Source organism: Falco peregrinus, chromosome 2, assembly GCF_023634155.1.
Source record: "Falco peregrinus isolate bFalPer1 chromosome 2, bFalPer1.pri, whole genome shotgun sequence".
NCBI lineage: Eukaryota > Metazoa > Chordata > Aves > Falconiformes > Falconidae > Falco > Falco peregrinus.
Genome location: NC_073722.1, coordinates 113768949 through 113792032, shown reverse-complemented (window position 1 = coordinate 113792032; position 23084 = coordinate 113768949). Strand labels below are relative to the sequence as shown.

Here is a 23084-nt window from a genome sequence, read left to right as displayed (position 1 = left end):
TTTTAATGATATGGAGAAATAGTGTGAAATGGGGACAATGGACATCGATTGTGATTGTATATGTCTGCTCAAGGAATGTGTGGGTATGGTGACTGGTCATGGGTGTGGTGTATGGTCACATACTCACACAGCTTTGAGGAGACACCTACCCTTCTTCCTCTAACAAAGGGGCTATTTATAAAAAGGATGAGAAAAGGATGAGAGACATTCCAATGTTATCTAGAGGGAGGGAGTGCTAAGGCTTCTTGCTGGAGAAGATCTGATGGTCACAAGGACATGAATCACCTACAAACCTGCAAGACCACCACATTCCAGGCAAAGGACTGATAAGCTAATTAACATACGAAGCGAGAGTAAGCGGGTTTAGGTAACGAATATGTATAGGCGTTAATTGAATATTCATTTGTTTTATTGTATAAATGTGAGATGGTTCGTCACTTTGGGCATGCACGCTTGTGGAGGAGCGATCTCCCGTGCATCTGCGCGCAATAAACATACCTACTTTATAACTTTTGAGCTATAGTGTCTAATTCTGTACATCATTAATACTCCTTTCTGTTCATTTCAGAGACCTTCTGTCTGGAAAAGTGTGTGGTGCTGTAGCATCACTCATCATACTCCTCTCAGCAATGACTGCCTTTCAATGTCAACTGCAGGAAACACAGTAAGGTAATTTGCAAGTGTTTTAGCATAAATTACATAAAGTTTATAAACCCCAGGGCCTGTTATTTGCCCTTGGATTCTCAGAGCATTTTACCATATGGTTTCACAGAATCATACATGTAGTTAAACAACCAGAAGAGTCATTTTCCACAGTCCTTATTTTTCTACAGAGCTTTCGGTGTCCTCTTGCTCTTTACTGTTTTGTGCATTTACTCTTAAGATACTAATTATTGTGGTTAACTGGGCTTGTGTTTACTTATGGTTACAATATCAAGGTGTAAATATGAACTCAAACATTGACCAAGCTGAAAGGTGGGGTGGAACAAAGAGGGTGCCCTAGATGATGGTCAATGGAGTGTGACGCAGTAGTAGATTGCTTAGGGAGAGGGAGGGAAACCTCAAGTGCCAAAAGATAAACAAGCCCCAACTGACATCTGCTCTGAGTCACAGGGCTGGTTTAGATATCACTTAACCCTGGAGCAGCATGGGATGACCTTCCAGGATGTTTCTTCCAGCCTTTGCTGCTGTGCCTCTCTAGTGTAACTTACTCTAGATGAATGGGTAGTGTCTCAGTGAGTGCAAAATGCTCACTACAGAGAGAGTTGTAAGGGCAGGACACCACCTGAATTTGATATCGTCCTGTTAACAACACAGCTTAGAACGTTCCTGTTGTAGGCCTGGTCATTCCCATTTGATAACTAAAAACTGGGGACACGAGGCTTGAGATGCAAGCTGCAGAGCTAGGAACAAGCACAGTCACTGTATGTCCTGCCTGAATCCTCTGTGCCACGCTTTTCACTAGTGACACCCATCTTTAGGAGGTGCAGCGTATGGGAGGAGATGAATAATGTCATTGAGCAGCATTACTAGAAACAGACTGCCTGATCCTCTTGGCCCTGGCTGAGACTGTGCAACAGGAGTGTCCTTCCCAGAGATCTAACGCCTGTGAGACAAATCCCAATTGAACAGATGCTAAGCAGCTCCTAGGGTACCAGGAGAGAATGGCATGCCCTTCCTGAGCACAAAGATCTCACATTTCCACTACAGTAGCACAGTGTGGTGCTCTCCTGCCCAGCAATTACTGTGCCTGGGCTTCTCTCAGTGTGAGGCTGATAGATGTAGTGCAGTTGTGGCAAAGAATTACCTTCTCTCCATGGCTGGCAAAAGCTTCTGTCAAGTTAATAGGAGGAGGGTGGAGATAAATAGCACTGGACCCTCGAGGTATCTAAACAAAGCAGCAGCAGAAGACAATAAATGTCTGTTAAATAGAAGACAATAGACAAAAGACAGAAGGAAAGAGAAGCATGTGATTCCCAGCAGTATGCCCATCTTGCTTCTCACAGGACCCTGTGGCTGTGCTACTATGGCAGCTAAAAATGTGACTGCACTTCTCTGATGTATCTGTCAGGAACAGAGACAAAGGCACTGCGAGGCCCCATTTTTTTCAAGTGTAAGTCAGGGACAGTGATTTATACCACTCAAGAAGCAGACTTACATTTTGCATTCCTATAGCACTTTTCATCCAGAATGATGCCAAATGGCACATTTGTCCTACCAGATGTCAAGAGGGATGGTTTCTGATGTTAAGTCGGTGGAAGAGTGTAGGAAAGACCTGTAGCAAGAAATATTTCACTTTTGGCTCTAAAATTAGTAGACCCCTGCACAGATGTGGTTCTGCAATCCATATCTGTGCAGGGCCTGATTTTTGCAGCCAGATGTGAAGTGTGGAGATAATATACCTGCATTTTTTGCCAAGGGTACAGAGAGTGATTTGAGCTTTGTGATTCTTGTGTTTCTCTGGAGCAGTGGAGAGTCCTAGAATGCTCCTACTCCTGGCAGCTGTCAGGGACAGGAACTGGGGAGGCTGCTTTTCTGATGGGAGGTCAGTTAGCCCTGAGTTTAATAAGTTACCTCCTCGCCTGTCTGCAGTACTGCCTTGCTTCTTGGGGGAACAGCTCTCCGAGAGATTCCTAGTCAAGGAGCAGAATAATTTCTTCCTTTCCATCAAACAGATTTTAAAGGGGAAAAAAATCCCACAATCCATATCAGCCTTGAAGTGGTGTCAGTTTGTATCTCTGTCAGCTCTCGGGCAATATGTTAGGCTTCCTGCTGGGATGGCACAGACAAAAAGCTTGTTGAGGGAGGCATTTGAATAAAGGATCCCTGGTTCTTTCCAGCTGATGTTTCCAGGCATTGATACTGGGAGTGTATTTTTCTGGTTTTGGGTTGGTTTTTTTTTTAATTCTCTCAAATGAAGTGGCTCATCAGTCTTCTCAGCTTTGTGTATCTGAGAAAGGAATGCAGGCACCAGAGCCATTTCAGTGTTGTAGCTTAAGCAGGATGGGGTGAATGGCAAGAGCTCAAGAAGCAGAAAAGCGGTGTGATGTAAGACAGTCTGCTTCACTCAATACAGAGTGGTTAGTACCTATAGCTGTGGCCATAGGGAACATGCTCAGTAGCTGAGTAGTTATTGTGCTTGCAGAAAGAACTAAAACACATTCCAGTGACCAGAGGCTATAATATGACCAAATTCAGAGCACTTACACCCTATCCCCCAGTGATTTCTCTAGGCACGGACTTTCCCTGGTGCATGGGAGCTGGCTAGAAGAGCCTGCCTATGGTTCCATTACTGTGTGGGAGAGGGAAATATTCCAGCTTGGACCCATATTACCTGCTGTCACAACATAAATTCAAAGCAGTTTCTTTACTGGGGCATTAACTGGGTGAGGCTGGATACCAAGCAGACAAAACAGCACTAAAAAAACCCTCAAAGTTTTGCATTCTCTGCAACTCTGCTGTGTGGACAGAAAGGTGCTTTTTAGCATTCCACCATGAAAGTCTCACACTCTCTCTCTCCTGGGGCATTTCAGCCTATGGAGAGCACGGATCAGTTGGCTCACTAAGCTGTTCCCCACCTCCTGGCACAGTTCTCTGAGCCTTTGCTCTGTAGCAAATCTGCAGGTATTCTGGCAAGTAGAAGAGGTGGGGGCTTTGCCTCGATAAATCCTGTTGTCTCTGGGTGTTTGTTCCGTGTTTTTGTGAGAAGGTTTGGTGCAAAAGGGAATGGACTAGCTGAAAAATGGCTAGGGAGTGGGGAATTAAGACAAGCTTGGGAGTTTTTGGGCTATTAGTTTTGTTTGGTGAAAACAAGATGAATGGCTGTGCAGAGCATGCTCTTGTAATTTCTTTCCTCTCTGAATTCCCAGCCTGAAAGCATGTGCTTCTGAAGATGACTACTGAACTGGGAGGGGAAAACAAGAATCTTAACATATTTCAAGCCAAGCCTTTGCTAACTCACAGGCATGACTGCAAGAAATGTCATTCTTTTTCTCTCCCAGTTATAGCTCACTCAGTTCTTATAGCATCAAGTAATACTGTGAACCAGTCCAAACAACTCCCAAGCTGTTTTAGCAGTTTCTTATTCCACAGGCTTCCAGTCAAGTACTCATTTTGGCATGTTGTGGACATCACTGAAAGACAAGTTTGTCCTATGTTGAAGCTTAATCAATTTGTAGAAGAGCTCTGTTTTTAAAGCACATCTTGTGATCCCCTGTTCCCTAGCCCAGAGCCATGGGAAAATGGAAAGCATACAGTGCACAAGCAAGTAAACAAGATTTAATACACAGCCCTCTGGAGAACATGCACGCAGATAAATTGCTGGCGTAGTTCAGACTCTAGCCAACACCCACAACACACACAGCTTAAGATCTAATGGAGATAAAGTTTGTTCATTAAAAATAAAAAAACAAATGGAAGAAAAAAACCAGAAAGGGAAATCTGCCCTTTTTATCTATCCAGGATGTAGTTAAGTAGGTGTGGAATTAAATGGAGTATTGGAGATGGAAAAGGGCTGACAGATAACCATCTTCACATGATGATCCCAGGTGGAATTAGCAAAAAAAAATAATAAAAATCTTTGTTTTCACAAACCAAAGAACAGAACTTCTGGTGTGGGCATTGATATTGGTAGCTGGACACACTGAACATGGAGTAATGGTGCTGAGCTCAGAATCTCTACACCATGAGAGAAGCAGCATCTCCTGGGATTGCCAGTAGGACTACCAGAGAACATTAAAAACCTTGTTTGAAAGAGGAGGCTGGCATCTGGCCTGTGACCCTTGAGAGGTTTCCAGCCCCTGTGTTAGGTGCAGTCTTTATTTATTATCTTCCTGTCTGTGGGCTGGGACCCCTGTGTATCCCCAGGGTTACAGAGCTTTGTAAGGGAGAAGCTCTGCTCTTGGCCTCACTTTTTATAGAATGGTTTGGGTTGTAGGGGACCTTAAAGATCATCTAGTTCCAACCCCCCCTACCATGGGCAGGGACACCTTCCGCTAGCCCAGGGTGTTCCAAGTCACATTCAGCCAGGCCTTGAGGATTCCCCATTCCTGGCAGTGTTCATCTTCTCTGGGCAACTTGTTCCAGTTTTCACCTGGCCATCCCTGAGGAGCTGCAATACATCCGCATTTCCCAGTGTGACCTCATGTTTGAGCTAACCAGCCTGGCAGCCTGAGCTCTGACAGACTAATTTCAGCAGTGGGCAAGGAGGAGGATGAAATTCCAAGCCAAGTGAAAGCCAGTACAGATTTTCTTTTCTCTATACCAAGAAGGTGAAAAGCTCTGTGTTTTGCATAGCAAGCCTGCTTTTGGCCAGTGCACTTGCCGCGGATTTGGATATTCCCCCAAGCGCAGTCTTTCCTGAACACGGAGTACTACAGACATGCTCTCCACAATTGCCAGCCCAGTTCTTTAAAAGCAAAGAAAGCTGTCTTTTTCTGGTTGTAGGAATCTTGCTATCCCTTGTGGGTCTTGACTTCACAGTAATGTTACATGGGGGAGGTTGAAGGAAAATGTTTGCTGCCTCCAGAATTTCCCTTTGGGACCCTATTAACAAAAAAAGTCTTGTAGTTGCACACAGGCGGCTTCTTCCAAGCATTATGCCTGAAGGTGCGTAGGGCTTGAAAGAGGAAGGCTAAAGTGAAGCCGTTACGTTGCATGCTGCATATCAGAGCTTCAGGCCTCCGGTACTTGTTCCTGTAAGAATGTCCTGTTGGAGATCTTGCGGGCACAGAGTTGCTACTTGCCTGCTGCACACTCAGACCTGTAGCCCACCTCTCTATAATTGCCTGGAGCTAGTGATGGCCACCTAGGAATATGGCAAAATCTTGGCTGATCCCTTTCTCAGTGCCTGTAATTGTTCCGTGGATTTCCTTTGATCCCATGCTCAGTTTGAGCAATAGTGAAATGTTTTGCTGTAGATGGCGGCAGGGTTGTACCCTGGACTAACAACCTCCCTTGTGTTTCTTCAAGGGCTTTTCAAACCTGTGTTATTGTTTCATTTTTCTCTCCTAGGTCCTCTGATAACCAATGTCTTGCACTTAAATCTAGAGAGAATAACTTGTCAGGAAGTATGGACAATAAAGAAATGCAGCTACTACTGAGCAAGGGAATCCTTGCAGCTTTTTGCTGTGATGCATGGAGGGGTACAAGGTAAGTATGAAACCTGTTGACTGGCTTTCCTGTAACTTAAAGCAAACATTTTCAGTTCTCTGTGTATTCAGTAACAGTGTGAGTGCTAGCTTCTGAGATTTTCAACAAAAGCTTTTTTATATCTGAGCTTAATTTTTAAGAAGAGCTGTGCAACAGCAGTCTATCTTGTAAGAAGCAATATAGCCATCTCACCTTGAACTGTCAGGGTTAATATTTAACAGGTCCCCATGAATTAAAATAGCCCTTTGCTGTAGCATGTAAAACGGCATCTCTGGCACAGGTAATCGTTTCTCTGGCTGTGGTCTTGATCTCTGCTAATCTTCCCTTTGCTGGTGGGGAGATGTATTCTGGACTACCAAAGATCAATCTCCAGACAGACCACTGATTTTCATGAAGAGTATGAGATATGTATTGTGGAACTTGGGATGGGGAGATTGATTGTCAGGTGCTACCTATCAATAAGAAGCAACATATCCCAGGTCTGAATATGCTCATAGCTCAAATCAAGTGTAGTGCAAACTCCTAGGGTTGTGGCAGGGATTCATTACTCTTGGAGCATTTCATTTGCGTGTGGCATTAGTGAAGCTTTGTTTTAACTGACACTGTTGATGGGCAAAGCCTGGTTGTACTGTACAAAATCTAAATGACCAGAGTCCCACTAAGGGCAGTAATGCAGAAGGTGATTGTCTGTCTGTCCATGATGGCATAGTTCACAGATATGAGAAACATGAAATTTATCTTGGTGTCATGTGGAATAAAAATTCAGATATATTAGATGCTCCATTGAAACCAACTGGATTTTAAGGAGTGGTACTGTGGGGGTCTCCAGGGTGATTTAGTTCTTTTAAATTCTACAGCTAGCCACAGACTCAAATCCATACAGGTCCTGTTTTAGTTGTCAACTGACATAGCTATCTTTTCCCGCCCACTCAGTGATCCCTTTGAAATGCTGGGATCGTTCAAAAGTCAAAAGACTAGTCCTAGTGTTGGTACTGGAGGCAGCTTGACTGAAAGCTCAAAAAGAGGAGCAGCTGAAGAATGTGTATTGCTGCTTTGTCTACAAGCAGCTCAGAGCTGAAGTGGCAAACTTGATTCAGCCTGGGAACCTGAGCTGCAGGCAGGCCTGTGTAACAAGTTTGTCAGAAATAATGCAGTTAGATTGTGATGGAGTTGACACCTTTCACACAAGTGAAATGCTGGACTGAAGTTTTTCCAGTTGCCCTAAAGGCAGGTCAGCTTTATTAGAGAGGGATGGGGCTGTCTGACTCTAAGCCCTGTCCTCTGATGCTTTACCCAAGCACTCATCTGCCCTTAAACACAAACTCCTCTGTTCTATGGCGGACTTGCAAGGACTCTTTATTTGACTTACTTCAAAGCAATCACAAGGTAAAATGGATGTGTATGTAGCCATTGGTTTCTGGGGGCAGGGATGCTTCTAGATTGGAGCTACAAGCAACTAATGCATGAAGAAGAAAATAAAGATATGTTTATGATTATGCCTAGAATCTTGCCTGGGCCCTTGGACAGATGGTAGTACGAAAGCTAATTTCTTTGGCTGTAACTATGGCTACTTCCTTAATTCATATGAATGTTCCCAATGATGTTTCCAGCAGATTAGGCTGGGCTAACCCCATTAAGGAAAACGTAGCAAACTTCCATTGTTTGCAGTAAAAGGTTTTCTTTTCCCACTCTGTGTTGCAATAAGCTCAGTGGGGTAGATGGAAACAATGTAAAGCTGCTGTTTTGTTTCAGAAATTGGACCTGTGTGTAGAAAGTCTGGGAATGTTGGGAGAGAGGGTGTTTGTTTTCTTGTACGGAAATCCAGAGAGAAGACCAACCCACTCATTCAAACACACCTTTGGAAAAGCACTGCTGATGAGCACCTCTGGGCAGCAGTAGCTGAGCCTTTGTAGCTCTCAGGCATCTCACCATGTGTTTTTTCAGGAGAAGGCTTCCTAAAATTCCCAGAGCCCTCATTTGGCTCATTGTTTTAATACACTTTTGTGTCTTCATTACTAATTTCAGCTCCTTGTTTGGCTTCTTGAAGATGAGGACTTTCAGGTAGGAGACCAGCTTCTTTGTGATATGCACTGTCAGGTGCTTTTGCTCGCTTTCTTTCTCTGTCTTTGTGTCTTTTTACCCTGAAACTTGCAATTCTGATCTGAGTTAGATTACCACTTTGCTTTAGCAGACCATGTCGTGTACAATTGGAGCACAGTGTTGGAAGTTCCACAGTCAAAAACTTGCACCTGCTGGATTGCTAGTTTCCAGTGTTTCCATGTGTAGCTGTTTGAGAAAGCAGCTTTTGCTTTCTTAATGCTGTTTTTGTACTTTGACACTACATAGTATTTGCTGTTTCTGGTGACTTCCAGAAGGACCTCATTCAGCCCTAGTCCAGTTTGCATTGCTGGGCATTGAATTTGGTGGGATAGCTTTGAATTTATAGTGAGTTCAGCATTTGATTCCTAACACAAATATGCTGCAGACTGGGAGACCAATGTCGTGCAGACATGATGCATATATATATATTATTTTTTATGTAAATGGTCAAGTAAATACTACAACAGTGGGTGTGGAGGGAATTGCCATGCAGTAAAATGTCTCCAGCATTGTTGGCAGGAAGCACTGTTCCTGGCATGAGCACAGCAGATATCTGAGCCTTTCCTACTACAAGCATGGCACCTTATGCATAGGAAGCACTGCTCCTCAGCCTCCCCACCAGTCCTCATATAGCCCCACCTGCCCTGGTGAGCTTGTCTGGCTGATCTTGGTGGGATTAGTTTTCTGTCCTGTCAGGGCTGACGCTGTGGGGGCAGGCAGGAGGGGAGAGGCTGGGAACACCTACATCTCTTCTGGAGGTGGCATGAGTTTAGCTCAGCTCCAGCGACTTGAGACCACAGGCACAGTGATCAGTTTGGAGAGGTCGGAATCTGCACAAGGGAGGCAGGGGAGAAGGAGAGGAGGAGGTGCAGAGAAATGAAGTGAGTTGTCCTTGATCACAAAGCCCATCAGTACCAGAGCTGGGACAAGAACTGGGTCTCCATGCCCAGCTGCTTGAAGGCATTTCATTCTGCTGTAGTTTCAGGTAATGGAAATGTCCATGTTTTTGCAACTTAAGTAAAACACAACTAGGCACATGCTGTATGTGGTTATCTGTGTGTCAGTTCTATTTATGTACCTTAATATGTAACATAAAATACACAAAGCAGCGTTTTCATGGCTTTATCCTCTATTTGTCCTAGGGGTCTGTAAATGGAGAGGAAAATGACAGTAAATGTCATTGAGCTTCTGCAGTTGTTTGCCAGATGGACTCTAGAGCCTGAAATTTGATGAGCTGCTTTGACCATTTGTCTGCATTTAAAGTGCTGGTCAGGAGAGCAGAGTCCTCTGTAGGCATGAGTGCCTGGCCATGTTGGTCTGACTGCAGGGAGTAAGGTTTTGGGTGTGAAGGGCCCTCAGTTTTACATTTTGGTCTCTGTATATTTGGGACAGTATTTGAAATTAAAGCTGGGGTGGACTCTGTGCCCTACAAGACAGCACATACGGAAAGTCTGGGGTAGGGGGTGGTTTGTCATACTGTCCTGTTTCATTTTTCTCTGCTGTTTAATTTCAAAATTTTAAATGTCATCTTAAAAATACAACAGAAGATCATCCAGGGATTTAAGATCTGCCTGAGCTACCTTACCAAATTTCTTTTTACTTAAAGTGTATATATAAAATACACTTTTTTATATATAAGTAAGTATCCTCTTATTAGGCAGTAAACAGTAGCACAAGTTTATACATGAAGCACTATGGTAGAGAGCAACTGCTGCATAGTTAGTTGAAACTGTTAATGATTATGTCGGGAAGTAGAGGAAGAGCTGATAGGCCATTTACTACAACCTTTTTTTCTTAGAAATAGCGTTGGAAGCGTTCAAATATTTATCTGGTACAAAATGATTTTTAAAAACCTCCTTAGCTGATAATTTCCTGAGCACTTTAATGAATGCCATACCACTCTGAAACTTCAGCAGCAATTGAACTGTTATCTACAGCCTGCTATCTGCAAAGGTGCTTTTTCTTCTCATTTATCACCTCGGAAGCAATCCACAGCTCTCCAAAACAAATGTGTCATGCAGAGGGTGAACATGAGTGTGAAATCAAACTGCCACAACTGTGCTGGTTTATCCTGAAGAGCTTTGCTGTACATAAAAGCTCAGCTGCAGAAATTTTTCACCTTCCTTTTTCCTGTTCCACCCTCCAGACATGTGCAGATAAGAATTAATGTTTGGGACAAAAATCCTCCGCTTCTGCCTTGATTTTTTTGCTGGGTTTCAGCCCAGTCTTGCTGCAGGTGGCTTTTCTGCTGTTGGCAGCTGTATCCTCCTACGATATCCTTGTACCTGCCTGTGCCTCTGAATCAGGCAACAGGGCAGCTGCAGTATTAGAGGCAGTTGCTGAAAATGCAGAGGTCTTTACGTTTTTAAGCTTCACACTGTATTTTAATAGCTTCAAAGTGCTGGTCTTAAGATGTGTGTACCTTATGAGTGCTGGGTGAGGCCATTGCATTAGCTGGCTGAGTGGGAGGAGGAGAGGAAGAAGTGCCTTCCGGCCCCAAATGTTTAAGAAGTGGCGTATGGTAAAGGAGTCTTTCACTTCTTATTACACTTCCCTTACTGAATTCTGGGAGATCTTTATGCTTTGTTGCTGAAGCACGTGGCTCTGCTGGCAAAGAAGAGAACCAGATGGCTGCCTTCATGGTGTGTACCATGTCCTTAGCTCAGGATCTCCAAAACTGTCCTGCGGTGCTCTGGGGACATTGCCAGACGTCCTGCCCAGCACAGGGCAAAGCTGTTCTGTACTGGTTTGTAGTTACTGCTAGTGTGGATGTTTCAGGAGCCAAGTGCTGAGAACGTTGTGTAGCCTCTGGGATTTGCTTAGTGGGGAGAGAAGTGGTATACAGGCCAGAATGGTGTGGGAAGCTGAATAACACTTCAGGGGCAAAGCTGAGAATGAATTCATACAGCAGGGGTCCTCAAACTTTTTAAACAGGGGGCCGGTGCGTGGATGAAGTGGCAGGCAGTCATCTGCAGTTGCTTGGTTTCCCCCCCAGCCCCCCGGGGGGGGTGGGGCAGGGGAGGTCTGTAAATACCGGGGGCCAGATTGAGGACCCTGGGGGGCCGTATCCAGCCCGTGGGCCGTAGTTTGAGGACCCCTGCATACAGCATCCTACAGAAACTCAGCAGCAGCTGCCAAGGCATGCCCTCTGGGTATGGTTGTCATGTTCAGTGGTTGCTCTGAAGCACAGAGCAGTGCTCAGAATCAAGAGCACTAGAAATGGGCTGGAAGATGTGGGAAGTGTGTGTGATATGTCTTCTTTTCCTTTAATTGCATTCAGGCAACTCACCATTTTCCAAGATGCCCCAGATATGCTACAAGTGGACACTCAAGAGCAACAGGATTTAAACTTTTCTGACACTGGGAACTCAAGGAGATTTTTAAAGATGACTTTGGGGAGAGACATTTCCAGGCTCGAGCTAGATATGGTTGAGAGGTCATCAAAATGGGAAGGAAAGGAGGACCAGAAGAAAATGGTGAAACCAATCACCAGGGTGGAGGAAGCCAAGGAGAACATGACTGTGAAACCAGTTCCTGGACTGGAGGGAATTAAGAATGCAACAGTGAAAACGGCCCCTAAAGTGCAGGGAAACCAGGAGAAAACAACAGTGAGACCAGCCCCAGGGGTGCAAGAAGCCAAGGAAAAGACAACAGTGAAACCACGTCCCATGGTGGAGGGAGCGAAGGAGAAGGCAACAGTGAAACCATCCTCTGGGGTGAAGGGAGCTCATGAAAAGAACGCATCAAAAGACGAAATAAAGCCAGAAGAGCCTCCTGCATCAGTGAAAATTTTAAGACCTGTTCTTCCGGCTGCAGCAGTGACAAAAAAGAAGAAACTGAGGGCTGCTGACTTCAAGTCTGAGCCACAGTGGGATTTCGAGGACAGGTACCTGCTGGACAATTCATCTCCACCATCGGTAGGTGAGATGGCCCTGTGTGTTCACCAAGATTGATGCCTCCTTGTTGACCTCCTTGTCTGCTGTCTCCTGGGCATGTGTGCTCTTTGCAGTCAAGGATGATCTTCAAGCTGGTAGGTCAACTCACTGGTATATGCAGACGCTGCTGGGACCCAGAGAGGGAGACCTATATGTAACGACTCAATTAGCCTGTCCAGTCCTCCACCATGCTCCAGTATGGGAACTTACTGCAACTGCACATATTTCCATGGGTTACTTTGAAAGTCAGCCCTAGAAGCCCTTTCTGGAGTTCAGGTGCATAAGATGCTGGGGAAAATATCTGTCTTTCTACATGTGCTACCAGGTGGTCCCACTCATAAGTGCCTTAATATATTGCATAGGGGACTTAAGCACACAATATGACATGTATGTTCCCTGTGACATGGCACCCTAAGGTAAGGTGGGTCACATCAAGTCTTTGTGATGTGTATGAGCAGGCATTAGATATCTGATACTAAATGGTCATACAGGCATCTCATTTCTAACCTGATCTCTTGGGAAACTGAACATTTACATTCCTATGAAGACTCAGGTTTGCAACCCCAGATTTGCCTTGATCTCAGTTTTATACAGCCCAGCTAAAGAAAACAAGCAGGGTCATGGTGAGGAACAGGAATAGGAATTCCTCTGTGTGAATTCCCCAGCACACATGTACCAAAGTAAACCAAAAGCTTTGGCAGCAATGGGGCAGCAGTGACACTTGTGCTGTGCTAGGCTGTGAAGAATGATGCTGACCATGATGGTAAGGAGAGTCTCAGTGCATGGGAACGGAGGCTTTGTTAGTTGCTTCTATTAAAGTCAAAATAAGGTCAAAGAAGAAGGGTTTGATGAGGATTGATAAGCATGTACCTGCCTGCTTTGGAGACAGTAGGGTGGGGACTCTTCCCATTTTTAGGGTTTCTGTCAATATTGGCAAAAATTCAACTATGTGTATGTGTTCCCCATTGGAGAAATGGTGGTTAAAAAGTAACTCTTTTTATGTTCTTGTGGTTTATTATCAACAAGAGGAGAGTCTTTCCCAGGTGCTGCCAAGTCACATTTTCCACTCTGTGTGTAGACACCTGTAGTGAGCAAGCTGATTCTTTACCCATTCAGAGCTCCATGACACAGATGGTCCCAGCATGTTGGGTTGCTGTCTAGGATTTTCCTGCAATACATTGAGCCTTCATCACAGCAGAGCAAATAATACATAAACGGATGTGGCATTCAACAGTCTTGCTTTGTTCCTCTTTGTTAAATAGAAACAACCGTAGGCTTGGTCAGTGCAGGTGACGTATTTTGGTAGAGGTGAAGATGGGAATCTCAAATGATACAGTTGTACCTGTCAAGGCAGTAGCACTTGCACAGCTACAGCTTCAAAGTTTTCTTACAGATCCTGTTTGTTGGGAGTGTTGTTCTGTAGGTTAGTTTTGGTGATCACCTCAGCCTGAATAGGTTATGTTACTGATGCGATCTTCCAAAATGCTAAATCTGGTGCCTGCCGTCAGGTTGTCTTAACAGCCATGGAATTGAACGCCTGGCTTTTTCTTTTCTGTTTTGCACTGAACTCTCATTCTGACCATATTTTTGACCTTTATTTTGTAGCTATGAGGGTTTGGAACTAATTTAAAGTGAACTTTGAGTATCTCATAATTACTTGGGTCCAGGAACAGGGTCTTTAGGAAAGTTGTAAACTGTAGTAAAGTTCTCAACAAGCAGATGGGGCTGATTGTGGTGCCCAGTACTGTCTCTGTCCCCCATCTTATGCTGGTAACTCTGTAAAACTTAGCCAGAGCAGTTTTCCCTGGCACTCCTATTGCTGGAAGGCTTGGACAGGTGTGTAAGCCTCTTTAGAGTGAGGAGAGTCTTTGTACATGTGTCTAAGTGGCATTTACACGCTACTCCTGTTTAGGGAGGAGAGAGGGTATGGGCAGATGAGCAGAGGATGGGTGCCCCTGCTCTGGCTCAGTGGTCTTAGATGAGCTGTTTGCCCATTTAAAGTCCCAGAGCCACAGTCTTCCACTGCTGCCATGTGTCATTTTGGTGGCATTGGGGGGAATGTAGATATTGCTGCAGTGGACTGTCAGGGCTGCAAGCACTATGTTGTTCTGCTCAGACATCTCCCACTGGAGCAGGAGCTACTCTTGAAAAATTTAATCCCATTCCCCAACCCCAGGGTTCCCAGGATGCCCTGGGAGACATGCAGCAAGCAGAGGTAGGTAAGCTGGGCTGATAAAAAAAATAATCTTAAGATGAGTTTTATTGTTTGATGCTTTATTTTTAAGTTCTCTCTCCCTTCTAGTATTTTGATGTTATTCCCCATTGCCCCTTTTGGCAGCATTCTTTTGCTGATGTGATGTGCTCTTTAGTGTGCATTGAGCCGCTCGAGAGGAGCAACTGGCCCCAAAGATACTTCTGTTATCCAAAGATCTGTGACTATTAAATATGGAACTTGGCTGTTAAACGCTTGAGTTCACGCACTGGCCCAGCCTTACTGAGTCACAGCAGAAAGGCCTGGCAGATGATCCAGTCTGTGGTTTGAGCAGGATGTGCATCCTTCTTCCTGGGCTCCACATGGTCTCAAGGCACCCAATATATGATGGAAGCAGGTGAATTATATAGCCAAGAGCATGTATGCCACCTGAGACAGTACCTCACCCCACCTGCCTAATGTTACTGCCTCTAGCAGTGGGGTTAGGTCACCGTGATCCTGCTCATTTACTGTCACATGCTCCCATCTTCTCACCTGATGAGCTGCAGAGCATGTGTAGCCATCTCAGAAGTGCAGAGCAGGAGCTGGCAGAGAAATATGAGACAGCAGTTCACAGCAGGAAGCTGAGAACATCCTCCACTGTAACTGAGGCTGCAGAGCATCTGGGTGTGCATAACATCTGAGACAGTGGGGAAGACCCTTCCCCAGTATGTAAAAGGGGTGAAAATGCACACAGAAGGGTCTTCAGTGAAGATGCTGATCCAGACATCACATGTTGAGTCTCACTCCCACACCTGATCTCTAATTCTGCAGAGAGAGGGAGTGACTAGAAGCATTCCCACCTCCTTCATTTCCTGCATAATCAGACTTTTCTCTAGTTCCTCTGGTATCGATCCAGTCTAGCTGTGGAGGCACAAAAAGTACCAGGCCCTGGACAGTACAAAGCACAGCTTGAACAGGAAGGGAATGTCCCTGTCTTTGGCCCTGAAATGTGCTACAAGTGGAATGATGCCAACATGAAACCCTCCACAATGTTTTTCTTACTGAACTCCTGTTGTGACAGGCAGAATGAGGGCTGTCTCCTGAGGCTGTGACTGGATTGTCATCCTCACCCATAGCAAAGAGCCCAGCTCAGCCGTGGAGCACACAGTGAGGCTTTGGCAATGTGGGGTCCACTTGAGCTGGGCATGCGGGTCCCCTTGGTCTCCTGTTTTGTCTTTCAGTGGGTATTACAGTAGATATTTGGGGAAGATGTCTAAGAAAGTAGAGCCCAGACTGACCGGGTGGAAAAACCAGTGTAGCGTAGTTGCTTGCTCTCCATCTGTACACACAGCCTAACTCTTGTCAGCTACAATGAGACCCCTCTTGTTAGGATAAGCTGGCTTGGATTCCCTTCTCAGCTGCACACTTCTCTGATTCATTTATGACACTGAACAGGTTGTTTGCATGCTTTTTTTCATCTTTCAAGGGAGTGATAAAGATGATCTGATCTCACATATACCTCAATGTGTTTGCTCATGTGCACTCTGAGGCCAGGACCTTGTGAGGTGTGTTGCCAACAGAGACTGCTAGCCTTACCTGGTATGTTTAGGTTAGACCTATTACAGATAGTAGTTTGCATCAGTTAGTGAGGCTTAAAGCCAGTAAAACCTGAGCATCACAGGCCTGTTGTTCTGAAGAGGAAAGTCTCGGAGACCTGGGTTCACTCTGGCTTCCTTGTAGGTGACTTTTCACCAGCTCATTACTGATGTAGTGCTGAAATTATGCCTCATGTTCATGGTTACAGGGACGCTGAGGGTAATGGTTGATGTGCCACTGGAGTTTCTATGCTTCTTTCCAATAATCTCACACACAGGCAGACAAGCACTGGTACTCTTTCAGGAGTCAGGTTTATCAGCTCCCTGCTAATCAGTCCTTATTGTTTTCTTTTTGTTTTTCAAGATCTGCTCTGAATCAGTAAAGGCCAAAGCTGCCAAGTCTGACTGGCTGCGAGATCTTTTCCTGCCCAACATTGTGCTCTTCACAGACAAGAGATACTTCAGTGACAGTGAATGGGACCGCCTGGAGCATTTTGCACCTCCCTATGGCTTTATGGAGCTGAATTATTCATGTGAGTCCCTCAGGGCATGTCAGGATGGGATCATCAAACTCCCAACAGGAGCCTTATGCCAAGTAGCTGGGGGGTTGCAGCATCTCCCTGTCAAAGGCATCAGGCTAGGTGGATTGCATGGTGGAAACTGTGGTGGTTTCACTGTGTCCATCCCGAAGGCTCTTGATGCTAACTCTCCACCGTGTTTCCTTCATAGTGGTGGAGGAAGTCATGTCCCTGCTGCCCCCGAATCCCCACCAGCAGCTGCTCCTGGCCAACAGCAACACCAGCATGCCAACATGCATCAGCTGTGCTGTCGTGGGAAATGGAGGAATACTGAATAACTCTGGGATGGGCCAGGAGATTGACTCCCATGACTACATCTTCCGGTAAGGCAGGCTTCCTTCTTAGAAGATACACAGATAGCTTATTCTGGCTAGCAGATGATTACAGCTAGATAACTTCACCTCTTTTAGTATTACACTGACTCCCAAGTGCCAAAATGAGTGGTGGCAGGAGGAGATGAAAAAAGTTCCAAAGCACACAGGAAGAGCCTGGATTCTCACAAATAAGCAGTAAAGAGCCATCTCCAAAGCAGGGGCTCTCCTGTGGACCAAGAGATGTAGCTCAAAATGGGCCTAATCCTCCCTTCCTCCACACTACCATTGTATTTTCCTGTTGGGAACACGGATGCAAGGGTTTTCAAGGGTGACCTTCTAACTCTGCTCCTCTCTTTGATTTCCTTGGCCAGGGTGAGCGGGGCTGTAATCAAAGGTTACGAAAAAGATGTGGGAACAAAAACCTCCTTTTATGGATTCACAGCCTACTCCCTGGTGTCCTCTCTTGAGATCTTGGGACACAGAGGGTTCAGCAACATCCCACAGGGAAAAGTAAGTCAGGTCCATGCTGTATGCATGCACAGCTTTGACAGGATGCTGTTAGTCTGTGGCCTTCAGTTCTGACCTTGCCGTGCATGAGGAGCAAATGGGCTGAGCTAACACTTCAGCATTACCCTTAGTGAGGGAACCTGCATTGGCTTGGCTCGGGGTGAGTATTTGCAGTGGTAAGCTGTGTCACTCCTACCCTGGCCTTTCGGTGTGTAGAAGTAGCTGCACATCAGGTGTTATGTCCATTCTGCTTCTGTGGGATAGTTAAATGCTGCAGACCGAAGATGTGTGTGTGAGAAACTCACTGAGCCTAATGCCTACTTGCTTTCCATTTTTAAAGGATGCACCTCTCTTGTGCTGTTCACTAATGCTCACTTGTTTCCGTAGCATGTCAGATACATTCACTTCCTGGAGGGAGCTAGAGACTATGAGTGGCTGAAGGCTCTTCTGCTGAACAAGAACATCAGGAAAGGATTCTTGAGCCACTATGGGTAAACAAAACTAGCCCCACCTTTACATCCTTCAGTGTGGAGCTCTGTATTTTGTCCTTTTTCTCTCCACAGTGCTCAGCCCTGCCGAGGTGCAGGCCAGGGTAAAGCTAGGTTAAAGCATCCCTCCTCAGCAGATTTGTCTGGAGAAATAGCTTACTGCCTCCACAGCTCTGAGCACTGCTGTAACCAGTATACCACCTTCCCAGAAATAGCTGATTTTAGTGATATGCAGACAGAGCTTGGAGAAAGCGTTGTGGTCCTCTGGGGTGAACACGTGCTGTTGTCTGGTCTGGTGTCTGTACACGGTGGCCTACACATGGATGAAGGCCTGATTTCACCAATTCTTGTCTATACACATACGTGCTTTTGTTTTTCCTGTCTCCTGTTGCCTCTCCTTCCTGATCTCTTCCTCTGCAATGCACGCAGGTTATGGAGGCTTTGTCATAATCTGGGAAGTGTTGCAGAACAACTTGTCAGTGTTTATGGTTCTCCTCTTATCACCCAGTGCATCAGGGCTGATGCTTTCCAGCTGTGATGAAATATAGGAGCTTGTCCTGAGCCTCCACATTCTTGTCCTTAGGCAGAGGCCCCGGGAGAGATTCAGTGAAGATTTCACGATGGACAGATACCTGGTGGTTCACCCTGATTTCCTCAGATACATGAAAAACAGGTGAGCTGGCACTTATGTGCTCTAACGGGCTTTCTGGCCAGCACCATCTCTGTCTCTGGGCGCTCTCTTCACAGCTCACTCCCTTGTAGCTACAATTTAGCCACACCACCAGATTTGGGGGGTAAGCTTCATCAGTGTGCATCCAGTTAAAATTCTCCGTGGTGCTGCAGTGGGATGTTAGTGTAGATGTCCAGCATCTGTGAGCTGGAGAAGGAACAGCTGTCAGAGAGTTTGGCTTTCTGCATCCAGAAGAGGTCCTGGGCAAACGGCAACTTTAGAGCTGGGAAGAGTGCTGCTAAAGTGCCAGAATAGCTATTCTAGTTCAGGAGCAACCTTTCATGTTCCCTATTGCTTAGCACCTTTGAGGCAGGCTCTGTAACAGCCCTTCTGTCCTGAGATCCCTTCTTGACTTGGGAAGTTGTTTGTGCCCTCAAACACAGTAATAGGCACCTCTTCAGTATCCCATTTGCCTGGCCTGGCTGCTTTTTTTCACCTCTCTAATCCTTTTCACAAGCTTGCTGGCCAGTGAGTGTCATTGTAAAATCTGCCAATTGTGGGCCAGACATGACCAAGAGGCATAGGAAGAAGAGCTCCTGTTGTGTCTGGCTTTGGCTGTGTTTACCCTTTGATCTCCGAGTTGCGCCTTCTCTGAGAGAAGGCAAATGCAGTACCAGATGGCTTGTATCTTCCTGCTTGTTCTGCTGTCTCCCCTCTGACTTGGGTCCTTTCCAAGGCCAGGAGGACTCGAATGCTATTTTTTCCTGGTGTGGACTCCTGCCTTGCTAACAACTGCTGGCATAAAATGCTGCAACTCCTAGCGGGTGTCGTGACCTTCCTCTGCACCTTTCCTATGTCTTGTTTCACTCCTAAATGCGGATGGGGAGCAGAATATACCAGGGAGCTTCAAAGCTACTTCTGCGCTGCAAGGCAAAGGACAGATTTGAGTGGGCTTTAATGTACTAGATCCTTTAACCTACCCCCTCTTTATCACCACTGCCTCAAGACCTACCACTTCCATAAAGCTGGGGCAAAGCTGGGCTTAGCTTGCAGTGCAGGTGATGCAGGTGATTCTGGGCTGGCCTTGTGCTTTACTGAGGACACAGCGGTACCCACGCGTGTGAGCACACTGTGGCTTGTCTGAAATGCCTTGTATGACCACAAACTGTTGCAGGGAGGGAAGATGCCGTGCAGGCTACAGGAGGACAAGGTGTGCCCAACCTGAGCCACCACACCCAGCTTTCTGTGCTTGCTTCTCTCTTGCTGCAGGTTTTTAAAATCTAAAAGTCTAGAAAAGCCCTACTGGCGGCTGTACAGACCCACAACAGGGGCCTTCCTGCTGCTGACTGCCCTCCATCTCTGTGACCGGGTAAGGGCACAATGATTCTTGCACACAGCACTGTCTGGAAGCAGGGATAGAATAAGAGCAGGGGTGGCTGCAACTCTGCCTGTCATCTGCCTTGAGAGTGTATAGGTTCTTGTCAGCTGTGGAGAAGTAGACTGAAGACAAGAGAAACAGCCCTCTAGTTCACGTAGAGGTTGTGAAGCTTGCTATGGCCTGAGAGCCATCTTACTTCCCAGGGAGGCCATGGGAGGCCAGCAGGCTCTCTGGAGCCGGTGTTCATAATCTAGTTCTTCTGGACCCCCATGCAGGGTCACCCGGAGGCACCCTGACTGGCACCCCTGTCCTGTGCTCCCTCCCACACAGTTTGGAAAATGTGTCCTGTATTTCACTTGGCTCCTTCTGTCCTTGGTACCTCTCCCCAGTGAGCCATCTGTGTCTCCCAGGTGAGTGCCTATGGCTACATCACGGAGGGTCACGAGAAGTACTCAGATCACTACTATGACAAGAACTGGAAACGTCTGATTTTCTACACTAACCATGACTTCGGCCTGGAGAAGCAGGTGTGGAAAAGGCTTCATGACGAGAATATAATGAAGCTTTACCAGAGATCCTGAGATCCAGAGACTGTGTGGCAGGGGTCATTGCCTGGGAAATCTCAACAAGACCTCCCTGGGAACAGAAGAGGACCACCAAAGCCAAGGTTAACTCTGGACTTCCAGGCACGTTTCATTCTCACAAAGATATTTCCCTTCTTCAGCACCTTTATTTTCTTACAATGTTTTTACAAATGTGCAAATGCTGCAGAGCAGAGGAACAGCAAGAAAATGCAGCACACCAAAAAAAATTTTCCATCTGGTTATGCTGCAAGACTGTTGCTGACGGTTGTAGGCACTGGTATTGGGAGAGAAGAATCCAGGATGGATCTGGGTAACATATGGTCCAGTGTCCTGCATCTTCATGCAGATTTTCTCTCTCTGCAAGGACATGCTTTTCAGGCTGGGGCTACTTCGGATGGATCCTCTCCGTTAGTGGTGCCCATTTTGGAGTTGGGTCTATTGTCTAAGCAAGCTTTCTCAGCAGGCACTGGATGGAGGTGGACACACAGATCTTGTCTCAGTTTGACTTAATTCCTGGAGGTGCTGCTCTTCCTCTGCTCCCTGCAGATAAAGAGGATGGACGGGACACTTCCAGGTGGCTAATCTGAGAGAGAATGAGTCTCATTTCTGCTTCCCAGTGTGGCCTCGTCATGACACCTCCAAAGGAGCACCACAATCAGCTCAAGAGCAGGTAAATGCTCTCTGTGGCGCAGCAGGCATGCCAGACTTGGTACCTCTTGCTCTGGGGCTCCCCTGACGGCAGGAGATGTGGATTTTGTGTCACAGTTCTGGTGTGCCAGGTCCTTGCTTAGCTGGGCTTTGCCATGCTTGGCTCCTAGCTGTGCCAGAAACACCGTGTTTTCCCTCTTGCCTGGGGAGGTCGGAGCTCTCCAAGTGCAGGGCTGGATGCTTGTCGTCCTTGCTGCTGGCTGGAGTGCCTGACCCCATTGCACTGAGAGGAACTCAGTTGCAGCCAGCATGCCTGCAGCTTATTTGCCTTCTGAAAGGGGGTTTGCAAGCAAAATAAATGGGCATACTTTGGCCAAGCTGATCTTTCATTGCAGCCCTGCGAGTTGTGGTTATTTAATATGTGTCCAAAGTGGTTGCTTAAAGGCTGAGATAGCAGACAATAAAGTGAGTAAAGGGCAGGACTGAGTGTTAATGAGAATCTCTCCATCTGCAAGTGCTCTGCTTGTGTGGACTTACCTGAGCATCCCCCACTTGTTCACCTTGCCGTCAGAGGGCAGGGATCACACCTGGCCAAACACCTCCCTGAGGAAGTGGGTAAACAGCAAAGTTTGTCCCAGCAACTGCTGTCCAAGTGTATCGGAAGCTGGAGATAAATGCATGAAGGGCTGGATGTGTCCCCCATGACAACATGCAAGTGAAAAGCCACTTTGGGTGTCCAGGCAGCTCATCAGGCTCTAGACTGGGGGCCCAGCTGCACACTGACTGGTCCCAGTGGACCTGCTCTGGCTGTGAGCAGTTCTCCTTTTGTGCAGCATTTCTGTTGAGGACAACAGAATCTCCAGGAACCCTTAGGCTCCAAGGGAGGCATTTCAGTGCAGATTGTCAGCAGGGTTTGTCAGGCCTGATTTCCTTTGTCCCTTTCTTCCTTGTGCGGAGAGGCAAGCAGTTTCTCATGTCTCACTAAGCTTGTTTGCAAAGGACAACCCCCCACACTGACAATCTAAATGAAGAATCCAGCTTATCTGGGGGAAGGTGTAGCCTGCATTTGGCTGCTTTGCCCATACAAGCCATGCAGTGTCTGTGGGAGCAGGGAATTATCCAAAATGCACCATGCCTCTGTTGGGAGTGATGTATGTAGCCCCACATGAGCACCAGACCCATGGGGAGCCACAGGCTTTGGAGCAGACCAGAAGTCCTTCCTGAGCAGCAAATGGCCTCCCCGTGAAGTGGGAGCCTGACAAAGGCTGGTCACCATCCAGAGCTGACAGAGGACAAACTTCTGCACCCAGGAGCTCTGGACCCTGCTGGGTGTCTCAGCCCCTCACAGCGGTGGTCTATGGCTGGTGTCCCCCGTCCCCAGGCCCTGCAGGCTCTCCCAGCCAGTCGCTTGCTCGGCTGGGCTCTCGGTGGGCAGTGAGGCAGCTTTGTTCCTTGTGGCCATACCAAATTGCTGCAGGTTGCTTAGTGACCAGCTCCGCACGGGTATTCTTCCTGCCTGAATAGGGATTTTCTCTTTCCAAGAAGTTGGAAGAAGTTTTTCTTAGGCCCTTCCCTTCCCCCTCCTGCTCTTTTGTTTCCTTCTGGAAAGTGAGACGGGGCCGAGTCCTGTTGAGCAAGGGAATCATGGTGGGCAAGGAGGCTTTGGGAATGGGCTGGCAGCCCCCAGCCCATGCTTTGCCCCAGCACCTCTGTGCTGCTGAGGCTTCCCAGAGTCAAGGGAAGGCAACTTCCTAGGTGGCTTTCCCTTTGGCAGAACCTGTTCCCTCCAGGCTTTCCTCTCAATATAGCTGGAACAGTTTGATGTTTTCAGGGATAACCTTGGCTGGAAAAGGGCCTTTGCTGTGGTCTGGAGTTTCCCAGCAAGCTCAAACCCACATCCTCTCTGGTCCCAGAAAAGCAGTTCTGATCTGGTGGTGCTCTTC

At 46.7% G+C, this 23084-nt stretch overlaps 1 protein-coding gene across 6 annotated transcripts in view; it reads left to right on the top strand.

The window, feature by feature from the left end:
* ST6GALNAC1 (ST6 N-acetylgalactosaminide alpha-2,6-sialyltransferase 1) overlaps positions 1–21530 on the top strand; it is a 29831-nt gene extending 8301 nt beyond the window's left edge. Inside the window, exons 2-12 of one of the 6 annotated variants that reach the window (XM_027780522.2) lie at positions 569–669; positions 6013–6150; positions 8176–8211; positions 11531–12167; positions 16339–16444; positions 16704–16875; positions 17238–17376; positions 17761–17864; positions 18445–18534; positions 19801–19900; positions 20320–21530. In XM_027780522.2, coding sequence (XP_027636323.2) covers positions 644–669; positions 6013–6150; positions 8176–8211; positions 11531–12167; positions 16339–16444; positions 16704–16875; positions 17238–17376; positions 17761–17864; positions 18445–18534; positions 19801–19900; positions 20320–20490 — 1719 coding nt within the window. In that variant the 5' untranslated portion in view covers positions 569–643 and the 3' untranslated portion in view covers positions 20491–21530. Of the gene's footprint in view, positions 1–568; positions 670–6012; positions 6151–7993; positions 8212–8948; positions 9236–11530; positions 12168–16338; positions 16508–16703; positions 16876–17237; positions 17377–17760; positions 17865–18444; positions 18535–19800; positions 19901–20319 lie in introns of those variants that run through there. The other 5 variants (XM_027780519.2, XM_027780521.2, XM_027780524.2 and 2 more) reach the window with 5 other exon arrangements.
* The last annotated feature ends 1554 nt before the right edge of the window (positions 21531–23084 follow it).